This window comes from Orbicella franksi, chromosome 6 (genome assembly GCF_964199315.1).
Source record: "Orbicella franksi chromosome 6, jaOrbFran1.1, whole genome shotgun sequence".
In the NCBI taxonomy this organism is placed as follows: Eukaryota; Metazoa; Cnidaria; class Anthozoa; order Scleractinia; family Merulinidae; genus Orbicella; species Orbicella franksi.
In genome coordinates this window covers 27,000,288-27,024,352 of record NC_138150.1, presented here as the reverse complement: position 1 = coordinate 27,024,352, position 24,065 = coordinate 27,000,288, and the positions used below count along the sequence as shown (strand labels likewise).

At 38.7% G+C, this 24,065-nt stretch overlaps 4 protein-coding genes across 4 annotated transcripts in view; 1 reads left to right on the top strand and 3 right to left on the bottom strand.

Annotated features, from left to right (window-relative positions):
• The window catches only part of LOC145488928 (uncharacterized), a 74,263-nt gene that overhangs the window by 21,499 nt on the left and 28,699 nt on the right, over nt 1–24,065 (bottom strand). The window lies entirely within an intron of this gene.
• Nucleotides 6,032–10,414, top strand: LOC145490558 (uncharacterized). Its single transcript, XM_081469661.1, has 4 exons — nt 6,032–6,201; nt 6,560–6,714; nt 7,459–7,707; nt 8,858–10,414. The coding sequence occupies exons 1-4, from the start codon at nt 6,032–6,034 to the stop codon at nt 9,193–9,195; spliced, it is 912 nt and encodes a 303-aa protein (XP_081325787.1). The 3' UTR covers nt 9,196–10,414.
• Nucleotides 12,734–13,430, bottom strand: LOC145490557 (L-rhamnose-binding lectin ELEL-1-like). The gene is made up of 2 exons (XM_081469660.1): nt 13,355–13,430; nt 12,734–13,029 (listed from the first exon to the last, which is right to left on the bottom strand). The coding sequence occupies exons 1-2, from the start codon at nt 13,428–13,430 to the stop codon at nt 12,734–12,736; spliced, it is 372 nt and encodes a 123-aa protein (XP_081325786.1).
• On the bottom strand, nt 13,278–22,074 carry LOC145488954 (uncharacterized). The gene is made up of 3 exons (XM_081467809.1): nt 21,300–22,074; nt 14,075–14,343; nt 13,278–13,659 (listed from the first exon to the last, which is right to left on the bottom strand). Exons 1-3 carry the CDS (start codon nt 21,361–21,363, stop codon nt 13,519–13,521), a joined length of 474 nt encoding a protein of 157 aa, XP_081323935.1. The 5' UTR covers nt 21,364–22,074; the 3' UTR covers nt 13,278–13,518.

The following is a 24,065-nucleotide window of genomic DNA, read 5'->3' as shown; positions in this document are numbered from 1 at the left end:
ATCTGGCTGGTTGAGAGAGATATAAAAAATGAACTCCATATGAATAACGTCTAAACACATGCTTCAGACAGAAAAATATCCCGGCCAACACTCACGGACTAAGATGTTCAAGTCATGTTTCAGAGAAGCGCACACAATATTGACACCCAGTTTCGCGGCTAATGCGTGTTCTTGCGTTTTTAGCGGAGCTCCGGCAAATAAGCGCCCTGGTGGGCCTTTCACCTGAAATTTGTCGCAATGATACTCAAATGCTTGTTCTAAAATACTTTTGTTATTCTTCTTCGATCATGATCAAAAGGGCTTAACTTTGGTGATCCGACGAGACCTGGTGCTTTTCTTGTGATAAAGTAACGTTTTAGACAAAGATGTCTTCATACATGTTTTCTACGGTGTCCGCATCTCCGTATTCGGTTTCCGCTGCGGTTTTGCGCTCTCTAGCTCGATAAGGGATATACGGCTTGATAGAATTCGTGTTACTTTCTCGTCGGTGCATCTGTAAAACCTTGAGGGTCCCGTGAATTTATCATTTTCAGAGCTGTTGTTTCAGTCTTATTCATGTTTTGTAAGTGTAAATTTACTTAAGTTATATTTCCGTGTCCAAACTTTTTGTCCGAAAAGTTTGTCCGAAATATGGAGAAGACAATATGTGCACAATTCCGTGACATTTTGTTTAGTTTATTTGTGTAGATTTCATCCACATTTTTCAGAAGCTGTTAATTTTACTCTATGTTTACAGAGATCTGTGCAAAATTAACAGGAAAAAAAGCTTTTCAGGAACATTTTATGCGATCTGAACGGACAATCTCTGTATGGTCGCGCATTTTAAGAGGTGGCAATTTACAAAAGAAAGCTGAGACTTTAAGGACATTTTTTTAACAAACTGCCTTGAAGTCTAAGATGGTTTTAAATTTTCTACAATTTCAGGCACCTGTATTTGACTTTCAGATATTTGTATGTTCCCCCACACGGATCGCCACCAAACACTGAGCTAGTTGCTTGTAGCTGACATTCGGCTTTGCCATTACACTTGTCCTGCACGATTTGAAGAGAATTGCTGGCACGACAGTTTATGTTGCTCATGGCCGCATGTAAACACGTATCTCGGTCCAGCCTGCCATAGTTCGCGTCTTGTATGTTGATTTTTTTCCCTTTTTGGCAGGTTATTTTTCCATTTCCCCCTTCACAAATGAGAAGTAACCGAAGCTTCCCTGCAGAAAATAAAAGAAGAAAAAGAAGGAGCAAGAGACTTTAAACAGAAAGAAACTAGTCTTGCGCTTTGCCACGCCCCGAGCGTTATTTTTGGTCCCAAAGACTAGAAATAAGATTTTCTTCAGCGCGCCTGCTGACGAGACACATACATCTAGTAGTTTGCGACTGACTTCTTGTTCCTATCACCGGAGGTAATGATGGTTTTTTTTTTTTTAAAGAACAAGCTGCGAGTACCCAAGCACGTCAAGGTTGACCGAGGATTTACGATTGATTAGCGCTTTATCACTGGTTATATTTGTCTCGAGACGTTAGTAAACCCAATACTTCAACAGCAACAACGACATAAATGAAATCATCAACAACAATATCAACACTATTTGACAACATAGACATGCCCATTAAACATAAGAACAACGTTACACAACAAAAGCAACAAGCCTACAGCAACCAAATTTGTACTCCTGTCTTAACCTCCCTATTACTAGGTTGCGTTAGAGTGTTTCCTACCGTTTTCGCAATCATGGCCAGTAAATCCGGGAATACACAAACATTGGTAATCTCTGTCTGTAAAACCGGCCTGGCAGGTTGCGTTGTTCTGGCAAGGTTTCTTCGCACAAGCATTCTTAATAGAAAAGGAAACAAAAAGTATCCAGTAATGATTTGGCGGGATTTGAGTTGTTAATCACACCTACACCCCCTGACCAAGTACGCCCAAGTAGCAAAATCCATGTATTTTAACTTAGCGCTTATGGCGGCGTGGTAATCTTTGATTATTGGAAATTAAATAAACTATATGAAAAGATTAAGATTGATTAAGAAATTATTCTTAATCATTTTAATTAATACGAAATAATAATTCGGATCACTGACAAATGCAAAAGTAAGAGAAACCAGTTTGAAAGCCGCCTCTGACAAAGATTTCTAACTTTACGAACTTAAGTCAAAAACTGTAGCATGACGTCGTGAAGAGTGTTGGTGGATTTTGCTAATCGGAACTGAAGTTAATACACATTACAAAACCTTATCCACAATCCAAGATGACAGACTGGCACTTCGATTGACAGTCTTGAAAGCCCTAGACCGCCTTACAATTCGTAAATTCTGCCCAAAAACAATCCCCACGAAAAATATTGGCCGAAAAGGTCTATATAATAACTTGATAAGTTACATACTGTAACTGGTTTTATGTTTACCTCAGCTCCGCGATGCACATAATTTTCGTTCTTCGCGAGGTCGCCTGAGTGTTCGTTGTCGTGTTCATAAGTAGCGTTATTCAGATCACATTTGTGTTGCCCATTTGCCGCTTCCATCTTGTTAAAATTATAACTGACACAGTTTAGCTCCAGGTAGCATTGCAGTCGGCAGATATCCTCGTTGCTGACGTCAATAGTTCGTATTACGTGATTCTTCAACTGGTAACCAGGTATTGGATCAATGATGAATCGCAAATTACGACAGTGACCTGAAGAACGCAAATTTTTAAATGTCAATAATGCCTGTGAATCTCTTACTTATTTATATTAAATTTGTTTTTAAGGCAAAATGAGGGAAACAAATAAACTCTCCATTCTATTTGTTTTTTCGTCATGTGTACTTTTTATTGTTTTATTCAAATCGAGAAGACTACGAATGACAGTTTAGTGCAATGAAGCCCAGTCTTCACGCTCTATATAGAACGGGGAGACTGGACTGCATTGTGAGAGGAAGAGTTTAGGGACTGGGCCGGACTATGAGTGTAATGATTGTTTGTCAAGGTGGATAAACAACGAGTTTTATTAATTTTGCTTTGACAAAACACTACAAGCAACGACAGCTGTTTAACAAATTTGCATGGGCATATCAAAACCACCTGTTTAAGAGAAAAGTGTCTAACGTTAACTTGCTCTCGGCTATGCCATTTTACCTTAATTATTGTAAAAATCTGTCCCATAGCCCTTTTTACGGTTAGCTTTTATCATTTACATCACAGTGTAATCCAACGCGGATGCGAGACAATTTGGGGCTGAAACTACAAAATAGTTCGAAATTGCCTCACATCCAAGTTGGATTATATTGTAATGCAAATGAGAAGGGACAACCTTACGTGAAAAGGGTTATTTCACAGAAACTGTCGATTAACGTTTGGCAAAGTTTGTGCAAAATTTAGATCAGTTTTCTTACTTAAATTCGTAAGAGAGGCTATTCATGAAAACATTCATTGTTTCATGTTGCGCAAACTCTAGTCAGGGCAATTCCCAAGGATTGTTAATATCAATGAACAAGGATTTCATGCAACCTCGGAGAAAACATTTCAGTTATGATCGAGTGTACATTCATCTGGGATAAACCGGTCAGGATCAAAGATTTCTCGAATCACGGTGTGCCAATAAAAACAGGATGGAAACACACTGGACAAGGATTTATCGGCTCCTTTAATTTGATGCACCATGATTCGAGTGATCTTGGATCATAGATCCCGATCCTGATCATGATCCCCAAGGAACGCAATCAAATCTTATGTCTTCACAAGTTTGTACGTTCAAAACTGTTGCTCAACGACGTATCATAAAGGGCGATAAATTTATCGAATATGAGCTGACTATATCGTTTTCCACATGCACTAAAAACTTGCGGAGAAAACTAAACTGCGATTGAACGCTCATTAGTTTTAGCATCCACGATCATGTGAGTATGATTGCCAAAACAAAACTAAAAGGCTCGTGAAAAAAGGTTTAAAATGTTCCGAGGGCACTAAAAACTATTGTCTGTGTTTTTGCACATCGTCAGAAATAACGATAAACCGGAGAAATATTCTCGAACGCTGAATGAAGGAACCTTACCTTGTGCCTCCAGGATCAAGAAATCCAATAACACGAGGGCTGAACAGAAAAATAATGAAAACATGTTTACGACAACACGTCGAACTTTGCAAAAACTGGCTAGAAATTTTACTTCAAGCGAGAAGCTTTGCAGAGTGGTTCAGTGGCTTGAATCATAAGCTGAGCTGTAGCATCTTGATTCAATTTTTAACTTGTTCCTTATTCAAATATACCAACTCAATAGGTTAATCAATTTTTGGTCATCAGAGCTCCCTACAACTTAAGAGTTTCCTCGTATGGTGATTGGTACATGGCAGCAATCGCATAGAAAAAAGATCCTATTATTTTGACAGATTGTCACGTTGTTGTTTCTAATGTAAATAAGAAAAGAAGCTTATTACTGTGTTTATGTAATTTCCCTTTGTGCTAAAAACAAATTGAGTTAAAAACTTGCCCATTTTTCAGATTTTCAACTGTAACATATTTTGGCCTTCTACCCACACGTAAACGATGAAAAACGGAAAAAGGCTTTTTCACAAACCTTCACTTCATACTTTCTCCCGTCCTGGGACTTGCCAACATTTCAGGAAACTGTCCAAAATGTCCAAAAGTTCTCAACTGCGCTTAATGAAATAAGCTTTTTATGACATTCTATATCTGTTACTGCATGGAGGTTAGATAAAAATAGTCACTAAGCAGATGTTACATTTCGTTGGGGCATTTCCCGGTTTCTGACTTGAAGAGGGGTCACGTTCCATTCGGACTAAACAAAGTTTGCGGAACAAAATGGAATGGTATAGAAGCTTTCGTTTCTGAGCATCCGTTTTGAAAATTTCGCTCAACCTCTCGGGCGAACTAGTCCGGAAATTTCGGAAATTTCTGTTCCATTTGGTATTTGAATTGGACAAGACAATCGTTCCTAGCTCCTCTAGCCGTAATACCTATTTCTGGTATGTTTTGGCGCGGGGATTGGTACCAAATTTCAACGTAAAAAGCCAGGCTTGGGGGAATTACGCGCAATTGTGGAAGGAAAGACAAAGTTCTTCAAGGGTAACAAAGATCATCTATCGAAGCCCAGTGGAAATAGAACACTGGCTGAAGGATTATTTAACGAAGTATGAGATACAACTATCAGACCTCGGATGGAATGAATGAAATAAGCATTGAACTACTAGTTGTGATGTTTAAGCTTCCTGTAATTAGTCTGTTAAACTTAGTTTCATATGTAGGGCCACAAGGGAGACTAGAGCCTTGACTGTAATTAAGCACCCTATTGAAATAAAATGTCATCATCATCAACTTGTGGAGCTCGCACAGACGACTGCTTTAAACAGAGTTGAAGGAAGACGAGCCTTCTCATTGTGGGGTGAATGAGGACGTGCCTTTTCATTGTGGGTTAAGTTACGATGGGTTCTCTGTAGGAGTAAAAATGAAGAAGGGGCCTTTTAACAGGGATCTGAGGAAAGATCAATGTTTTTACGGTGAGCTGAACAAAGGTAAGCCTTTTTCTAATTAAAAAGGGGAGAGGAAGCGAGACGTTTTCGCTGTTTCCGACCCCATGGTCTTAAAATTTGTCAACAAATGGAGCGAAGTCGGCCCCTATTCCGACTCAATCTGCATTTTGTGTTTAACCGAAGATGATTATTCTCGTTATAGTAACGGTATCCAAGAAAATTTCATTTGTGGAGGGGTTTCACAGTATATTTTGCATTTTGTGTAAAGATCGTACAGAGATGGAAGGGATACGAAGCGCTCATACCACACAAAGGGTCAAAGACGGAACAATGAAATTTGCAAAGAGCAACGGTTGTCCCGGCGACGTTTGGAACTGAGTCGTACAATTTTGATTGGTTAAAAGCCGTCCAGTGTCAATCAAAGTTAAATGAGGAATGTTTACATACAAACTTGCGGTCGGATGAGAAGGAATGAGATGATCGATGGTAAACAAAATAGAAGTTAATTGTAATTTCTACTTGCACTTTCTTCGTGGTAAAACAAACTGAACTAGAGGTAGCTTTGATAACATGGCATCTGCTTTAGTGAAGGATTGTCTTCTTTGTCCTGGTACCTGGCACTTCTGTGATGTTAACGCGGTGTGTACTAATGCCCCAGGATCTTACAGTTGCACGTGCCGACAGGGATTTTATGGAAATGGAGTAAACTGCTCTGGTAACTATATGAGAAACTTTATTTTGTGGGAAAAACATGCGAGCAGTTGGTCTTGCCCGAAATCGAGTTGGTAATGTTTAGAAGTCAAACGAATACAGTAGATGCCTGAAAAACAAGTGAGGTTTCTACTTCCAGACTATTATGTTATGAAGTAGTGAGAAAAGGCCGTGCGAAAGCACGTAAAATCATTATTTCATACAAAATGAAATTTTCATTTAAAGTCAGTCTGGCCACGCCGCATGCAAAAAAGCTGCACACTGTATCGAAACAGTGTATAGTCAATGATTCCTAAACAAAAGTATCTTTCATAGTAGAAACTACGTATGTTTCGATGCAAAATCAGATTTCAATTAACATTCTCTAAGTTTATTCAGACATTCCAGCACTGAGTTGAACTATTTGTATTGTCTTTTAGATATAGACGAGTGTGCTAAAGGAACACACAACTGTGATGTTTATGCTGTGTGTAACAACACCCGGGAATCCTATAACTGCTCGTGCAAAGACGGATTTCATGGAGATGGAATAAACTACACTGGTAACTACCTGTAACATAGTTTAGTTTAATACATCTTGTGCCTCGTAGTTGCAATTATTATTCAAAAGCCTGTAATTCCTTAGGACCTTGATAAGTTTGTTTATGAGGCGATAAAGTGGTAACAAAGGAGACAAACTATATGAGAGTGAAAAGTTCTGTAAGCACAATATTTCAGTAAAACGTATTTCAGATGAGTGAGATTTCTCATCATTGGTATTATTAGATAAAAACAAGTGTACTATGATCGTGCAACTCTGATGTTTAATGCTGCTTGTGAAAACACCGGAGATGCTATCTGTGCAATTGAAGAGATGGATTCTATGGTGATGGAATTGACCCGACTAGTAACATATGTAACACATTTCTATTGAGATCATTTTAATGACATGTTGCGCCCAACAATTTTGCGATATGTCAGTTGCGTTGAAATGTTGCGATCGTTTGGCCGGGTTTCTCAAGTGTTGAGCCAACAATGTTGCAATGTGTTGCGTTGAAAGGTTGCGATTTTTTGGCCGGGGATTTAACGACCACATATAAAACATTTCTTCCGCTGTTTTGTGCAGGACAGAAGATACACCTCTGGGCAGCATCGCATTTACGGTGCAAGTGAGGATGGTCACTTTATGACTGATGAAGATAAGAGCATTAATTGGTAGCAAAACCGACTTTGACCGAGAAGCTAATTATAACATTTCCTAGTTGAAAATGACTTAAAGGAATGTTCTTATATTTTATTTTTTGCAGCGGGTCTTAACTACTCAAGTATTGTAGGAAACAACCAGACTTTCTTGACTTGGCTAGATAAATGGTTAAAGCCTGTAATTAATCTATCATCTTACTGGAATCGCTGCTACCGGGCAACTATCAATGGCTGGTCTTCCAATACCTTCCATTCAAACTGTGACGGCAAAGGTCCATCAGTCACAATCATCCGTGTTGGGAAATATATCTTTGGAGGATACACAAGTCAGACATGGGGCACTGAATCGGGCAGTAAGTGACCTGAGCTATTTTATCTTAACACAGGCGATCCAAGCACTAGCTGCGAGTCGGCGGTGATCATACTGCGCAATGGCTTATATGATTCAGGAAAGCAAAATACCACTTATTATAATACTGGTTACTTTACTTCTGAGGTGTATTACTTGCTGCCTGTCGGCTTAAAGGAAATCTTGGCTAAAATCAGACTTGGTCCAATTAAATCACAAGTTGGTGTTTGTGTAAAACTGTTGCAACGAATTTAAATCGATAAGTCTTTGCCTGCTTTGAGTGCTAAAGCTTGACGGGAAATCATCATCATCATCATCATAATTTATTTGTTTCACAATAAAAAGTATTACATTGAAAAGGTATTATCACAGGTAACCGTCAACTTTTATTGTCATTTTTTACTTGTAAGTCTGTGCGGTCGGGATTTTTACGCGATATAAGGCGAGATTGCTATCATCATTTCGTTAGCGAACGGGACTTTGGGCGCAATGCCCAAGGAGTTTGTTCAGTAGAAAGGTCTCTCATGAGTCTCTTGGCCGGGATGAACCGAGAGCGCTGCGTCAGATCTAGGCTAGTCACGAACAATGAATTATCACAAGTAACTGTCAACTTTTATTATAAGAAATATATACAATGACAACAATTTGTTATAGGGCGTTCAGAACTCCAAAAAACCACCAGGCTTATAGCAGAGGCCATCTTAGTCGTTAGAGTATACGTTTTTAACTTTATGACGTCATTCATTGCGCAGTGTGACGGGAAAAGTTTAGGAAAGAAATTCTTGGAAATTCTTGGGAAGCTAAAGCTGAGATCACTGGATTTGGAGGACTAGCGGAAATAAATAGATTTTTTTGTGTCAGTTATGACAGAATGTATGGTGAACCACATTTTAGTCCGAAATCGGGACAATGGTTTCCATTCCTCCACCAGGTTTACGCCACCGCGAGCTCAAGTTATTACAAAAAATGGGGCAAGTTTTATTGATATAGCAACAAGAGGCCATAGGATTATTACTGTACGAAATGACAATAGAAAAGGTAGCAAAACTTTGCGAACCAATCACACAAACCATGATATGTCAGAAGGATATGGTCTCAGCAGAAGTTAACATGATAAATGTTTGACTCTTTCCCCATTGTTTATGTTTAATAAGGTGGTTGTGAGTTTTCGCACGATTCAGCGGCCTTTCTCTTCTCATTGGTTAACAAGCCTGACTGGCATCCACTAAAACTAGATCAGAGATCAGACCTGCCAGGTGTTGGATGGTATTCCATCTACAGCTGCTCTTCCTATGGACCAACATTTGGAGGAGGACACGATATTTACATTGCCGACAACGCTGCGTCAAACAACAACTCCTACTCAAAACTTGGACACACCTACAGCCCGCCAACTGGCGACAGCTATACATCCCCCTTAACACAATCATTCCTGGCGGGTAATTTCCACTTCCGACCAGACGAGGTCGAAGTCTTCTACGAAACCTCCTGAACGAATCACGAAGCTCGTAGTTTTAGTTTCACACACCCGGTTCAGTATAATTAACATTTTTGCAAGTTTATAAAGGTATACCTGTATAGAATACAAGCTGTTGGTAGTTTATGATATGCCAATCAATAGGTTACAACAAATCAAGTTACAAGCAATAAGTAGTCACGAATCCTTAGCCCAAGACAACCAGTTTACGTTGAGCTTACTTCTTTAATAATTGTCGTTAAAGCGCCCCTACGGTCAAATTTTCGATAACCCTTTTTTACATTTTCGTACACAATAGGTCTTTCCTAAATATCTTGGCAAATTTCAATCTATTGCGAACATTACAACTCAGGTTTTTTTGGACCTTTATTAGAATTTAAGGCCGCCATTAATTTTCCTTGTTCCAAGTCTTGGTTTAGAATTGGAGAAAATGACGTTATTTTCTCAAAAATACCACACGGGTTGAAATTATGATAGCAATTAGTATATGAAATCGATCTGTTCGAGAAACAATAGGGATTAATTGTACCCGTGGACAGATCGGACTTTTTAGTAATTTCCACGAGTGGCTGCCGCAGCCACGAGTGGAAATTAGAAAAAAGTCCGATCTGTTCACAAGTACAATTAATCCCGTGTTGTTTCGAGAAAAAAGATCGAATTCCTTTTCATAATACGGCAACCGTAAATACAAGCTTCTATCTGACGTCTTTTCGTTATAGAGGGTTGCTAAAATGAAGCCACGCTGTGATTGAATATTTTAGTTTTGTAACTTTGTTTCTCAACACTTTTCGCCAAAGTTCTCCGTAAAATAATTTCTTTCTTTCGCAAACGAGCCACTTTCCCAAGTTTGCAACATGAAGTTGAATTTTATTGGCTTGAGAGCTGTCAAAACTCTGAACGCGTGAGCAACTTTTTGATAAATGACCTACAGGAAAGGAAGTGCACGTCGAAACGGTAAAAGCGTTATTTTACCGACAAGACTCGCATGAAAACGTATTTTTGGTGTCTTTGCTTACCGCTGCTTCTTCATAAGAAGCTTTTTGTTTGTCTGAGACGGAAAACCTGGCGATTTTATTCGACTCCATTGCTCAAATGTGACCGATACAATTAAAATTTAATTGTTCAGCTATCGATACAATTTGGGATAAATTGATCCGCTTTCAACCAATCAGAAGCGAGTATTTACGGTAGCAGTATTATTAGTACAGCAATTCGCATAAAGAATAACGAAAACTTTGGCTCATATATTCGTGAAATTTTCTACATTATTAGTAGATAACATGTGTGTGTGTGTTCAGATTCTCTCTGTAAATCCGTCGACATCTAAAGTGAAATTTATTCTGGTTTCTGTGATTTCTGATCAACTTGTGGTTCGGTAAGAAAGCGAAATAGTTCACGCTCACGCCATAGCTTGCGCATGCGCTTTACCGTGAAAATGAATCTTAATACAGAGTTGAATTCCTCGAATATCACTCAATGCAAAGAAATCGAACTAGTTTTATTATTTTATTCAAGTTAAGTTAATTTAGAAAAAGTAGATCAAGAATATATAATAGGGCAGGCATTCTTGTTTCGAGTAGTTATCTGTTGAGAGTACTAACGCAGAAAATAATTCAGCACCTACAAGTGTAAAGCATAGTGTTATATAAGTTTGAAATAATAAATATGAGCAGGGGAAAAATAACGTGTTATCTTTCTGTTTGCGTTTGATGATTCCCTGCTGGCTAGTATGATTAAATGAACTGCAAATTGCAGCACTGAGAACGTTTTTCTTTTCTGTTAAGGATTTAGCCATATAAAAAGCGCTAGCTAAGGAAAAAATTACATTATTTGAGATATATCAGCCTTTTAAAGGCTTGTTTTCACTGGCAACGGAGTCGGAGTCGGAGTCGGAGTCGTAAGAGAGCTTACGACCTAGTGAAAATCGAAAATCGGAGTCGTAAGCGGAGTCATAAGCTCGACGGAATCGGAGTCGGAAGAATCAGAACGTTTCCATTTCTTCCGATTCCGTTTACGACTCCGTCGCTTATGATCCAGTGAAAACTAGATTGTCGGAGTTGGAAGCAGAAGCGGAAAAACCAACCAATCACAAGGCCCGAAATCGAACATTGTGATTGGTTTATTCTTCCGCCTCTGCTTCCGACTCCAACAATCTAGTTTCACTAGATCATAAACGACGGAGTAATAAGCGGAATAAGTGTTCTACTTCTGACTCCGTCGGTGGTTTTCACCAGATCGTATCACTCTGCGCCTCTGATTACGACTCCAACTATGACTCTGACGCTATTGAAAACCAGCCTTAAATGTTATTTGAAAACTATTTCTGTGGTAGATTATCTTCAACATGCAAAACAAGATGTTTAGCCTGGTTTAGTCAATGCGCATGCAGCGTACATGCGGTACGTGATCAAGACAAAGACAGCTTCCACAAGCACGTCTGCCAAGCAATTTATTTCGATTGGTGCCCTTGCTTCAGCACAGCCGGACAAAATGTAATGAGATCTGAACTAAAAAATGATCACTGCACAGGTATTTGAGCATGGAGCTTTACAAAAAGGTAATGACTGACACCACTGCATTTTTCATCTTCCCAGAAGCCTTGGTCTGATACTTATGGTATCTCTTTTGGTTAAGGGATAAATCTGGCTGGTTGAGAGAGAAATAAAAAATGAACTCCATATGAATAACGTCTAAACACATGCTTCAGACAGAAAAATATCCCGGCCAACACTCACGGACTAAGATGTTCAAGTCATGTTTCAGAGAAGCGCACACAATATTGACACCCAGTTTCGCGGCTAATGCGTGTTCTTGCGTTTTTAGCGGAGCTCCGGCAAATAAGCGCCCTGGTGGGCCTTTCACCTGAAATTTGTCGCAATGATACTCAAATGCTTGTTCTAAAATACTTTTGTTATTCTTCTTCGATCATGATCAAAAGGGCTTAACTTTGGTGATCCGACGAGACCTGGTGCTTTTCTTGTGGTAAAGTAACGTTTTAGACAAAGATGTCTTCATACATGTTTTCTGCGGTGTCCGCATCTCCGTATTCGGTTGCCGCTGCGGTTTTGCGCTCTCTAGCTCGATAAGGGATATACGGCTTGATAGAATTCGTGTTACTTTCTCGTCGGTGCATCTGTAAAACCTTGAGGGTCCCGTGAATTTATCATTTCCAGAGCTGTTGTTTCAGTCTTATTCATGTTTTGTAAGTGTAAATTTACTTAAGTTATGTTTCCGTGTCCAAACTTTTTGTCCGAAAAGTTTGTCCGAAATATGGAGAAGACAATATGTGCACAATTCCGTGCCATTTGTGTAGCTTATTTGTGTAGATTTTATCCACATTTTTCAAAAGCTGTTATTTTTACTCTATGTTTACAGAGATCTGTGCAAAATTAACAGGAAAAAAAGCTTTTCAGGGACATTTTATGCGATCTGAACGGACAATCTCTGTATGGTCGCGCATTTTAAGAGGTTGCAATTTACAAAAGAAAGTTGAGACATTTTAAAGACATTTTTTTAACAAACTGCCTTGAAGTCTAAGATGGTTTTAAATTTTCTACAATTTCAGGCACCTGTATTTGACTTTCAGATATTTGTATGTTCCCCCACACGGATCGCCACCAAACACTGAGCTAGTTGCTTGCAGCTGACATTCGGCTTTGCCATTACACTTGTCCTGCACGATTTGAAGAGAATTGCTGGCACGGCAGTTTATGTTGCTCATGGCCGCATGTAAACACGTATCTCGGTCCAGCCTGCCATAGTTCGCGTCTTGTATGCTGATTTCTTCCCCTTTTTGGCAGGTTATTTTTGCATTTCCCCCTTCACAAATGAGAAGTAACCGAAGCTTCCCTGTAGAAAATAAAGAAGAAAAAGAAGGAGCAAGAGACATTAAACAGAAAGAGATCTTGTCCGTCTAACTAGTCTTGCGCTTTGCCAGGCCCCGAGCGTTATCTTTGGTCCCAAAGACTAGAAATAAGATTTCCTTCAGCGCGCGTACTGACGAGGCGCATACATCTACTAGTTTGCGACTGACTTCTTTTTCCTATCACCGGAGGCAATGATGTTTTTTTTTAAGAACAAACTGCGAGTACCCAAGCACGTCAAGGTTGAACGAGGATTTACGATTGATTAGCGCTTTATCACTGGTTATATTTGTCTCGAGACGTTAGTAAACCCAATACTTCAACAGCAACAACGACATAAATGAAATCATCAACAACAATATCAACACTATTTGACAACATAGACATGCCCATTAAACATAAGAACAACGTTACACAACAAAAGCAACAAGCCTACAGCAACCAAATTTGTACTCCTGTCTTAACCTCCCTATTACTAGGTTGCGTTAGAGTGTTTCCTACCGTTTTCGCAATCATGGCCAGTAAATCCGGGAATACACAAACATTGGTAATCTCTGTCTGTAAAACCGGCCTGGCAGGTTGCGTTGTTCTGGCAAGGTTTCTTCGCACAAGCATTCTTAATAGAAAAGGAAACAAAAAGTATCCAGTGAAGATTTTTCGGGATTTGAGTTTTTAAAATCCTGGAGGTGATAACACCCATGCACACAACTTAACCAAAAACACCCAAGTTGCAAATAACCGTTTTTTAACTTACTTAGCGCTTCTGGTGGTGTAATAGGCTTTGAATATTTGGAATTAAATAAATTATATGAAAAAATTGAGAAATTTCACTTAATCATGCTAACAAATGAGGAATGATAATTTGGTCAAAAAATGCCAAAGTGAGAGAAACCATCTTTCAAGTGTTCAATCCAAGATAACGGATATAGGATTTCGATTTTGCCAGCCTTGAACGGCTGAGACTGCCAAACGTAATCCCCATGAAATGCTTTACCATATAAGTTACAAATTTTGACCGGTTGAATGCTTACCTCAGCTTCGCGATACACGTAATTTTCGTTCTTCGCGAGGTCGCCTGAGTGGTCGTTGTCGTGTTCATAAGTAGCGTTATTCAGATCACATTTGTGACGTCCATTTTTCTCGTTCTTCTTCTTAAAATTGTAACTGACACAGTTTGGCTCTCGGTAGCATCGCAATTGGCAGACATCCTCATTGCTGACGTCAATAGTTCGTATCACGTGATTCTTCAGCTGGTAGCCATCGATTGGACTAATGGTGAATCGCAAATTGCGACATTGACCTAAAGAAAGTAAATTTTGACATGTAATTCATGCCTGTGAATCTGGTACTAATTCATATATATATTGTTATCAAAGTAAATTTTCTACTCATAATTAAGAATTCGACCAGCACTCCTACCAAATTGAGGACATTTATAAAATGAAATCCTATTAATTACTAAGCGCTAACTATCTTCGCGTCAGAGATAGTCAGGCTAACCGGAGCGCTGGGGCGCGTATTCTGGCTAACCAGGTCGCTGTTCTACACATTCTTAGTGCATTTTGCGGTGACAAAATTGAATTAAATATTTATTGTTCAGTTTTCGCCAGATGTGAGGAAAAAAGATTTTACAGGAGACTTGATGAGAATTTAGCACAAAGTTTGCTTGCTCATTGTTCGCCGGTTTCTGCTCCTTTCTTAGCTTCTCTTGCTGCCAACAATTTGCTGTATTGCACTTCATTTTTTCCAGGCTTTCCAGAACACTTCCCTGTGCCAAAAGTCTTTTAATTTCTTTTCCCTCATTGTATCAATTTTACTGGACTATAAAATTTTTCCGGGAATTTTGAACATCGCAAACACTTATAGTAATAAAATTAAATATAAAATAATATTACAGTTACATGTTACAGTTTCGTAGGTTTTTTAAGGTTTTATTCAATGCGAGGCGCCTACGGATGATTTCAATTTCCGGAAGACAGTAAGGTGGCCGAACACAGTTTTCAAGTTCCTATGCCTAATTCACCATTACTTTTAAACTATTTATGCTTTGGCGCCCGTTTTTTGCAAGAGTCAAGGTTAGCCACAGAAGGGTTTATTCTCGCATTTTGGCTAAGGTGTGTGCTTTTGCTATGGCAACGGGGCTGGTTAAAAACAAGGCTTAGAAAATGGTTTTTGTATATTTAAAAAAGTGGGAGGCGCGGTGGCCTCATGGTTAGCACGCTCGTCTCCGGATCGAGCGGTCCGAGTTCGAGCCCTGGCCGGGGACATTGTGTTGTGTTCTTGGGCAAGACACTTTACTCTCACAGTGTCTCTCTCCACCCAGGTGTATAAATGGGTACCGGCGAACTTGGGGGGAACCCTGCGATGAACTAGCATCCCATCCAGGGGGGAGTAGAAATAGTCCTAGTCGCTTCATGCTACAGAAACCGGGATAAGCTCCGGCCTGGTGGGCCACTTGGCTCGTATACAGACTTTACCTTTACCTTTTGTATTTAAAAAATCCAGGCGTTAGATTTTTTTCATCATTTGCCCACTACGAATTGACTCTAAATCCCTTCTGTCAACACTCTTCTGATAAATTTTGACATAGACGATTTTTGTAATTCGCTATAAATCATTTTCACTGCATGTTCTGCCGGTATTATTAAAAATTCCCTATGCAAAAATTCAGATTTTTTGTGATACATCATTCAAGTGGTTTCTGAACTATTTTTTTTTGGCAAAATCTCTTGAAATTCTTACGACTGGATCGATAGAAATGGGCAGGTTTCTGCAAAGGCAATCGGTCTCAATTTTTCGAGCAACTGCGCATGTGCTGCATTTAAGGGCCCATTAACCGATCTTTTCAAGCCGTTGCTAAGGAAAATTTATTCTCATATAACTTCATTGTTTTTAGTTAGTTCAGAGTTATTTCATGTGTTTTAACTTTTTCATGATCAGCAACACTAATGATGACGTCAACAGGCCACGCCCATGGTCATGTGACTAATACTGAAAAAACGCAAAGGTTCCCAGGCAAATTACTTTATCGGGTTTTTTTTCATTGATTTAGTATTTTAAATTAAATCCTCATAACGCTATGCATAGATTTTGTTTCATTTCTAAAAGGTCAAATTTTGAGAGAATTTCAAAGTATTAAAAAATTCGTAATTTTCTGAAAAAAGCATGATTTCGAAAAAGGAATGCATAGCTATGTTTCCAACGTTGGCTTTAATCGAAATTCGTCAAAAAAGCTGGATTTAATGAAAAACTGCGTTTCCTTTAGCATTTAAAGAAACCGGAAGTGCGCCCGACATATATAGAAAGTTACCCTATCAGCGCGTGCGCAATTTACACTACCAGTGCACTTCAGTAAGATCAAACAAAGTCACACGGAGTTAGTTTTTCTCTTTCTATTGCTCTTGTTTTTCTGTCTTTCTCTTATTTGTCTTTGCTTGTACTTTTTTTACTTTGCATTTTGTGAAAAACAAAGAAAAACATCTAAATTGTCATTCCCCAGTATTGCATGGCGCATCCTTACTGCGCATAATTTATGGCGTCATTAGCGCGCGTTCGTGCACGCGCACATTGAAAACATGGTAGATTTGCCTTGATATTGAGTTCTGTCTGTTGAAAAATGGCTATAGCTCACTAACGAGCTCTGGCACCCCAAATTTTTTCCAGTCATTTTAATCAACTAATCATTAGCTTTGCGTGAGAAAAGACTGATCTGATTTCTATGTTTGGAAATTGAATAAATAAGAAAAATAGTAGCTGCACTGTAGTCTTTTCTATTTTGCAGTTTGATAGCCGTGGCAGGCAATTTGGTTCCAATATTTTAACAAGGATTCAGCTGTCGGTCAAAATCAAACTTAAAAAGTTTATTTGTGTCCTACACAAGTATTGACTGTAGTTTGAGGCGTATTTTCATGAGTCTGGGCTAACAAAGAGTTTACAATAACTTGGTATGCGTTCTTTTAATAAGCATTAAATAACGCTAAATTGGGACATTTTCAATGCCTCACTGCTCCTTAACGAGCATGGGCACTCCCCTTTTTTATTTTAGAATTTAAGTTTTCATATGATAAATATTCATTGGACAAAGTTTGAACAAAAATCTATAGCAATTTTATTTCAGGGGAGTTACCTTAACTAGGTTCTTTCGGTAACAAAGGAAACGCTTACAACTGCTGGGTTCTTTGCATCGTTAGCTTTTCTAACATATCTTTGTAATAAAAGACTAAAGCCATCAATACACTGCGTTCAATAATAGAGAAAAATAGCACAGATAGTGCGGGTGTTGAGTAAACAAAATGATCATATGACCCGTACGGCCCCGCGCGCAATTTCCTTGGAAACCATAAGAAAGAAGGTCCCGTATGAGGGCTGTACGCGTCATAGGGCCGGAAAAACGCGTACGGCCCTACTAGAAATGCGTACGGCCCTACTAGAAACGCGTACAGCAAAATCGATGCGAGCCAATGACAAAAACAATTTTTTTGCTGCAAAATTTTGTTCCCTTCAAAATGAGTGACTAAAGTGAACATTCTGAGAGCGAATGTTACTATCCAGGCGAACTGTCCGATGCAGAACTACTTCGGTCGCCGTCTCACTCCGAAAGCACAGAAAGAAAGTAAGCACTCCTCACAAATGAAATAGTTCGATCACAACTTTCTCGGAAGCCAACAAGCAAGCAGGCGGAACTGTCTGATAATTAACCTTTGGAATAAGCAAACAGTCTTGAGGCGAAACTTCTTTCAGTAAAAAGCATCAAAGAATTCATTGTGGGTCAAAAGCAAGAAAACCGGCAACGCGAAGAAAACAAAGTACGATATAAGTTCTTCGCTTTTCCAGAGTTTCTGGGAGAAGTTGGTTAAATCAGAGAAATCACAAACATACCTTGTGTACAGTAAGATAAATTGCTCTGCAGTTTCTACATCACTGTTGTTTGAAGAGACAAAACTGTGTACGAACACAAGTTCATTACCGATTTACCGTACAGTTCATCCAGATAAGATAAAACTCGCTTGAATTTCCACTACACAACAAAGCCTGCAAACTCAGCAAACCCAGGTACTGTTTGCGGGAGCCAACATCGGTGTCATTAATATTCAGTTGCTGGTTCTCCCTTGTTCAAGAGAATCCAAGAGGTCGACAAATAGCTTGAAACGACGCCGACATTTTCTTGAGTCTTCAGATGAAGAAGATTTGTGAACAATTTCAGCGAAGCGTGAAGCGAACTTTTGTCGCTCGCTAAGTTTTTGATGGTTTTGACATATTTTTGGCAGCTTTATGTCAACTTTCTGTTGGCTTTTTTAAACAGGTTAGCCAATCCCGTTAGCATGAATTGTAATTGAGGACGTACACTGAAAAACAAAAATGAGAAAACGAGTAGTGTTTTCGATGAATTGTGAGTTTCTTGTTCGACGCGGAAAAACAAATGACAAGTTTTTATTGTAAAATCTTTTTGTAGTTGTTCCGCGCGCGGCCGTCTGATGTTATATAATCGCGACCTATATATATTTAGGTTCAAACAGAATTTTCAAAATTGTCAGCACCAAGTGGTCATACGATAAAATGCTTATTTGGCTGTTGGTCAGGATGTACGGACCTCGCTGCGCTCGTCCTGACCTCGAGCCAAATATTTTCCCGTCCGGCCCTCCCACTCAGTCAATAAGAACATATGATCGCTCTATTGACGGCATCTTTGTTTTTGCAATCCTTGTGCGCGCGCCGAATTGCATCAGCAAAAGCGCGCGCGAAAACTGTGTTCGGCCGCCCCTCCGTATAGAACCGAGAAGGGAGAGTCCTGGGAATGATTTTTGCCAAAGAGGATAAAACATGAATTTAATTAATTTTCGTTTGACAAAACTGATTACAAGCAACGACTGACAGCTGTTTGGCAAATTTGGCATGGGCTTATCAAAACCACCTGTTTAAGAGAAGTGTCTTATTTGCTCTCAGTGATTCATGTTACTTAATTATGATAAAAATCCGTCAAATTTGTCAGAAACCGTCGATTAACGCTTTGCAAAGTTTTTACGAACCTTAGCTCAGTTTTTGCAATTAAGACGGATTCCGCTCAAAGTTCGAGCAATAAGTGCAAAAAAATTTTTACTAAAAATCTACTCTCAACACGGTAACTTTTAGAATACTATTTAAAAAACTCACTTTAGTTCATTTCTCTAGGGGACCCCGCGATTAAATTCTCAGGCATTCTCGAGAAAGTTAATGTCAAACCTCGTAAGAATGTTCAAAGCGTGTGTTATTGTGTTTCTAACTAACGCGAAACGTCTGTTTTAATTGAAATATGGATAAGACTTCAAGTTCAATTTTCTCTCGCGGAATCAACTTGAGAGCGTAGGTCTCAATAGGTTCTTCTTAACTGTATTCAAAATATTACCATGCCATGAGGTTTTTTCGGTAACTTAATTTTTGCCATTATTGCTCGAATGTTCTGCAGAAATCATCTTAAACTGTACAGATAATCACTACTTACAATACTTTTTTTTTTTTTTTTTTTTTTTTTTGCTACTTACAATACCGTACGGCTCCTTTCAACACGGTATACTAATTTCTAACACCAAAGCTGTCAACACTTATTACATTTTGTACATAGCTAAAGCAATACAGTTTGTAGGTGTTTAGGTTGTTTCCATTTCGCTTTATGTTGCATACAAAAGGCAGCACTGCTACGCTGCACCAGCTACATACAGTACGGTATGCTAATTACTAACAATTACAAACATCAACGCTACTTACTTCGTTTACATAGCAACACAAAACAAAAAACACGTCATAAATGCAATTTGAAAAGTATTTTTGAAAGCTATATCAGACTTGTTTTTTAAAAAACAAACCATGAGCATTTAAAAATACTATTTCTTTTGGTATATTTACTTCTTCCTCTGGACGTACGAGAAAACTATTCAAAGAAAGGTTTTGGTCTTGTAGGCAACTGCAGTATCAGGAGCAGTATAATCAAGAGTGGAAATTTTTGCGATTAGAAGCCGTAGTTCAAAAAATATCTGTATTAAGTTTTGTCGAAAATCCCGAATAGAATCCTACTATTTGATAATATTATTTGCTGTTCCGTTTTATTAATCCACCAGTTTTGAAACTGTCTTCCAAAAGGCCATACCAGAAGAGCAGTTTAAGAACAAATAATCTTAATGTCTTATGTTGTTCAGACTCTAGTCAGAGCAATTCTCAAAGGGTAGGTTTTACAAACGACCATTATCTCCAGAAAATGTCAACTTTACATTTGGAAGAATTTATTCGGATATTTGACGATGACTAAACGAGAAACGTTACCGCTTAATCTTTCGTTACCGCATGAAAGTTCCTTCAGGTTGTAAATTAACAAAACATGAAAACAATTGCACGTTTTGGCATGGCTTATATAATTTAATTTAGTTTTCTCCTTGTTTCAATTCTGTGAAAGCCATTGAAGTTTTAACAATACCAATAACATGAATTCCAACAACCAAAATTTCTATGAAATTTTCATTTTTATAAAAAATAAAATTTCTTTGCTAAACTTTTTAATTTAGAAAATTTCAAAAGCATACTTTGGTAAGCCTATGAACGATTGCAGACGATTGAAATTAATCAGCAGGAGAAAGGATTGGTAATATCGACTAACAGGAAGTTCAGGTATTAATTATACATCAAATACGATCGACAGCGTTTCATCTCATTTCCAAACACCGAGGAGAGAGTTGAAAATACGAGGCGTATCGAAGTATTTTTAACGAACTTCGGGGCTTTTGGAAATGTGGTAATTTACTGTCTTGGGTGTTTGATAAATCTCCTCAATCGAAACAAAAACTAAGGAGAAAACGGAGAAATAAAATCTTAGAAATCTCTAATAATAAGGATCGGATATCCAAATGCCATGGTTTTATTTTCCTCTGTTTAAACTTGATGAATTATTAATGAGTTTGTGAACCTCAGAGAAAATTTTTGAAGATTTTATGTCCTCGCGTGCACAAATTCGTACCTCTAAAAATGTTGATAAATGTGTTATTATATAGGACAACAAATTTATCGAAAGCAAGCTATAAACTGCTCTGGACGTTCGTTAGTTTTAGCATCCACGATCACGCGAGTATAATTTCCAAAACAAAGTTAAAAGGCTCGTGAAAAGAAGTATAAACTATTGCGAATTATACATACTAAAGGACACTAAAAAATATTGTCTGTGTTTTGTACATCGTCAAAAATAACGATGAAACAGAAGAAATATTATTAAACGCTGAATAAATAGAACCTTACCTTGTACCTCCAGGATCAAGAAATCCAATAACACGAGGGCTGAGCAGAAAAACACTGAAAACATGTTTACGACAAGGCTACGAAACTTTTGCCAAAAGGGGCCGGTAATTATGTTCCATTCCAGCGAGAAGTTTCGAGAGTGGTTCAATGGTGTGAATCATAAGCCGAGCTGCAACATCTGAATTCAATTTTAACAAGTTCTTTATTCAAATAGACTAAATCAATACAATCATTGTTTTATTATGAGAGCTCGCGACAACTTAAAAAGTGTCCCTTTGTTGTGGTTGGCGCATGACGGTAATTGCATAGAAGACAATGCTATTATTTTCACAGATTGTCACATTGTTGTTTCTAATATGAATAAGAAAAGGAAGATATCACTGTTTTTACGTGATTCTCACTAGCGAATAAGCATAAGCATAAGCCGACATACACAGACGGAGTAACATGTTGATAATTAGCACCTTTTGTTACTGAAAATTCCCAACAAAATGTGCTAATTAACGACAACTTAAGCCCCGGCCAAACGACCGCAAAATTTCAACGCAACATACCGCGACATTGTTGAGTTCGGAAAACTGCCCATTTTTAACTGTAACAGATTTTGACCTTCTATCCACACGTCAACGATGAAAAACAGAAAAAAAAATCCTTTTTTGCTTTTTACAAACCTTCATTTTCAAACTTTCGTTCATCCTGGGACTTGCCAACATTTCACGAAGCTGTCCAAAATGTCCAAAAATCCACAGCTACGCTTGTTAACATAAGCTCAGGTTATGACATCCTCAGTTACAGACTCAAATGTTACATACTGTTGGGACATATCCCGGTTCGGACTATCAGTTCGACCAAAATCTGCGGAACATAATGGATGGAACAAAGCTTTGGGACGCTTTCCATTAGACCAAAAATTCCGGTGTGGGTTTCCGGAAATTTCCTGGCGCGAATGGAACAGAATTTCCCGGTTGACTGCAACAGAGAGGAAAACGGTAAGCCACACTTCTGTTCGCATGGAATTTTTCAATGACTTCGAGGTTTCAATCGCAAATGTAGAAGCAAACAGAAAACTGATACGTCGACATTGTGACTTTTTATAGACCACAACAGCGACTTACACAAAACAGAACGGCAGCGAAAACGTCGCAAAACAAAGAGTTTAATGAGTGGTACAATGGCTCTGCAAGTGTTTTAAATCCTTGTACATTTCTTAGCCAACCTATGCAAAACAAACAAATATACACAACGGGGGCATTTTTTTTAACGGAATTAAACGCTTTCTTGTCGAATTTATAACTATAGCCAGTATTTATCGACAGACAAGTGGCAAGATTCTAAAGTAAAGTATTAATCCATTTTCGAATACGCGTAACCGTCATCTTTGCGTGGGTTGTCCAACTCGTTGTGATGATCTGTGATTGCGGCCAAAAGAACCAGCGCTGACGCTGAATGGAGAATTTCGAATTTATACATAATTTTTGTTAATATAATGCTCCCAACCTAAGAACAGCAAAAAATACACAGTAGGAATTTTGACAACTCAGGGAGGCGATCTGCCATTTTTCACTTGATTATTATTTGTCACTTATTTGTAGGCAGGTATTTGCAGGTCATGTGGTGAGCTCTTGGCCAATGAAAAGGAAAAATTAAAAAATGCGGCGGATGGCAATAAGTTTACCATTGTCTTAACGAACAAAGACTCTCCAGAAATCACCAGAAGATACTTCAGCGTTTGAGTCATCACATCTCCATCTCAGTTTGCCAGGCGGAGTCGTTATCAGCAGCCAGTGATATGAACCTCTTACAAAAGCAGCGTTGTTGCTCAGTCTGTCTTCATCAGCTGTCAAAATGCCCCATTTACCAGGGAATCGCTCACCATCAGATCCCCACTGATCACAGACTCCAGCTAAACGAGAATTGTCATTATCCATTCTAACAAACGAGCCACAGGCGTCAGGTTGGACATCCGTCTGACGGCTGAAGTACTGGACTACAGCTTCACCAGTGCTGTTAGCGACCGTGGTCACGTGGAACGTACGTCCCTGTTTACTGCAGTGGAATCTCAGTTGAGTGAAAGACAAGTGTGATCTCAGATCAGTCATGGCACTTTTCGTCAGAAATGTTTTGCTGTTGTGATAGTTTCCAATTCCTCGGTATGTTGTCTCTAGTGACAATTGAGGTGTGGAGAATGAGCTGTCAATCACAGCGTTGGAGACAAGAAGCCAGCCTCCTAAAATGGGACGAAGATGAGTGGTCACGTGATCAAGCAAAGTCAGCAATCAGGTCAACTTTTAACTCGGCAGCAAGAAAGAGCTTGGTTATGTAAATGGAGCTTGGAGAGGTAAGTCGAAAATGCGAGAATATGAGATTTCCTTACAGTATTGAGAATGAAAACTTTTGCCTATGGGCTTTCTGTAATTAATTGGTAGCTTACTGTTATATCATTTAACGATCATTAAACGAAGTTGAGCGAAATATCGTCAGTGGCCAGTAGATGCTGAAGCAAATAATTGATCTGCGAGAGACACTGATAAATCACGATATTTTGCGATAACCGGGTTCAATCATTGTTTTATCACTCAATTACCATTTATTAAATCACTCTCTGACAGCGCAAGAAAGCAATCTGCCATTTTTCACCCTGAAACGTGATTTCAATAGCGCATGAGCAGAATATTATTTGAGCAGACCGTTATTTGTAGGCAGTTCTTTGCAGGTCACGTGGTGGGCTCTCGGCCAATGAAAAAGAAGAAAAGCTGCATGAATGAT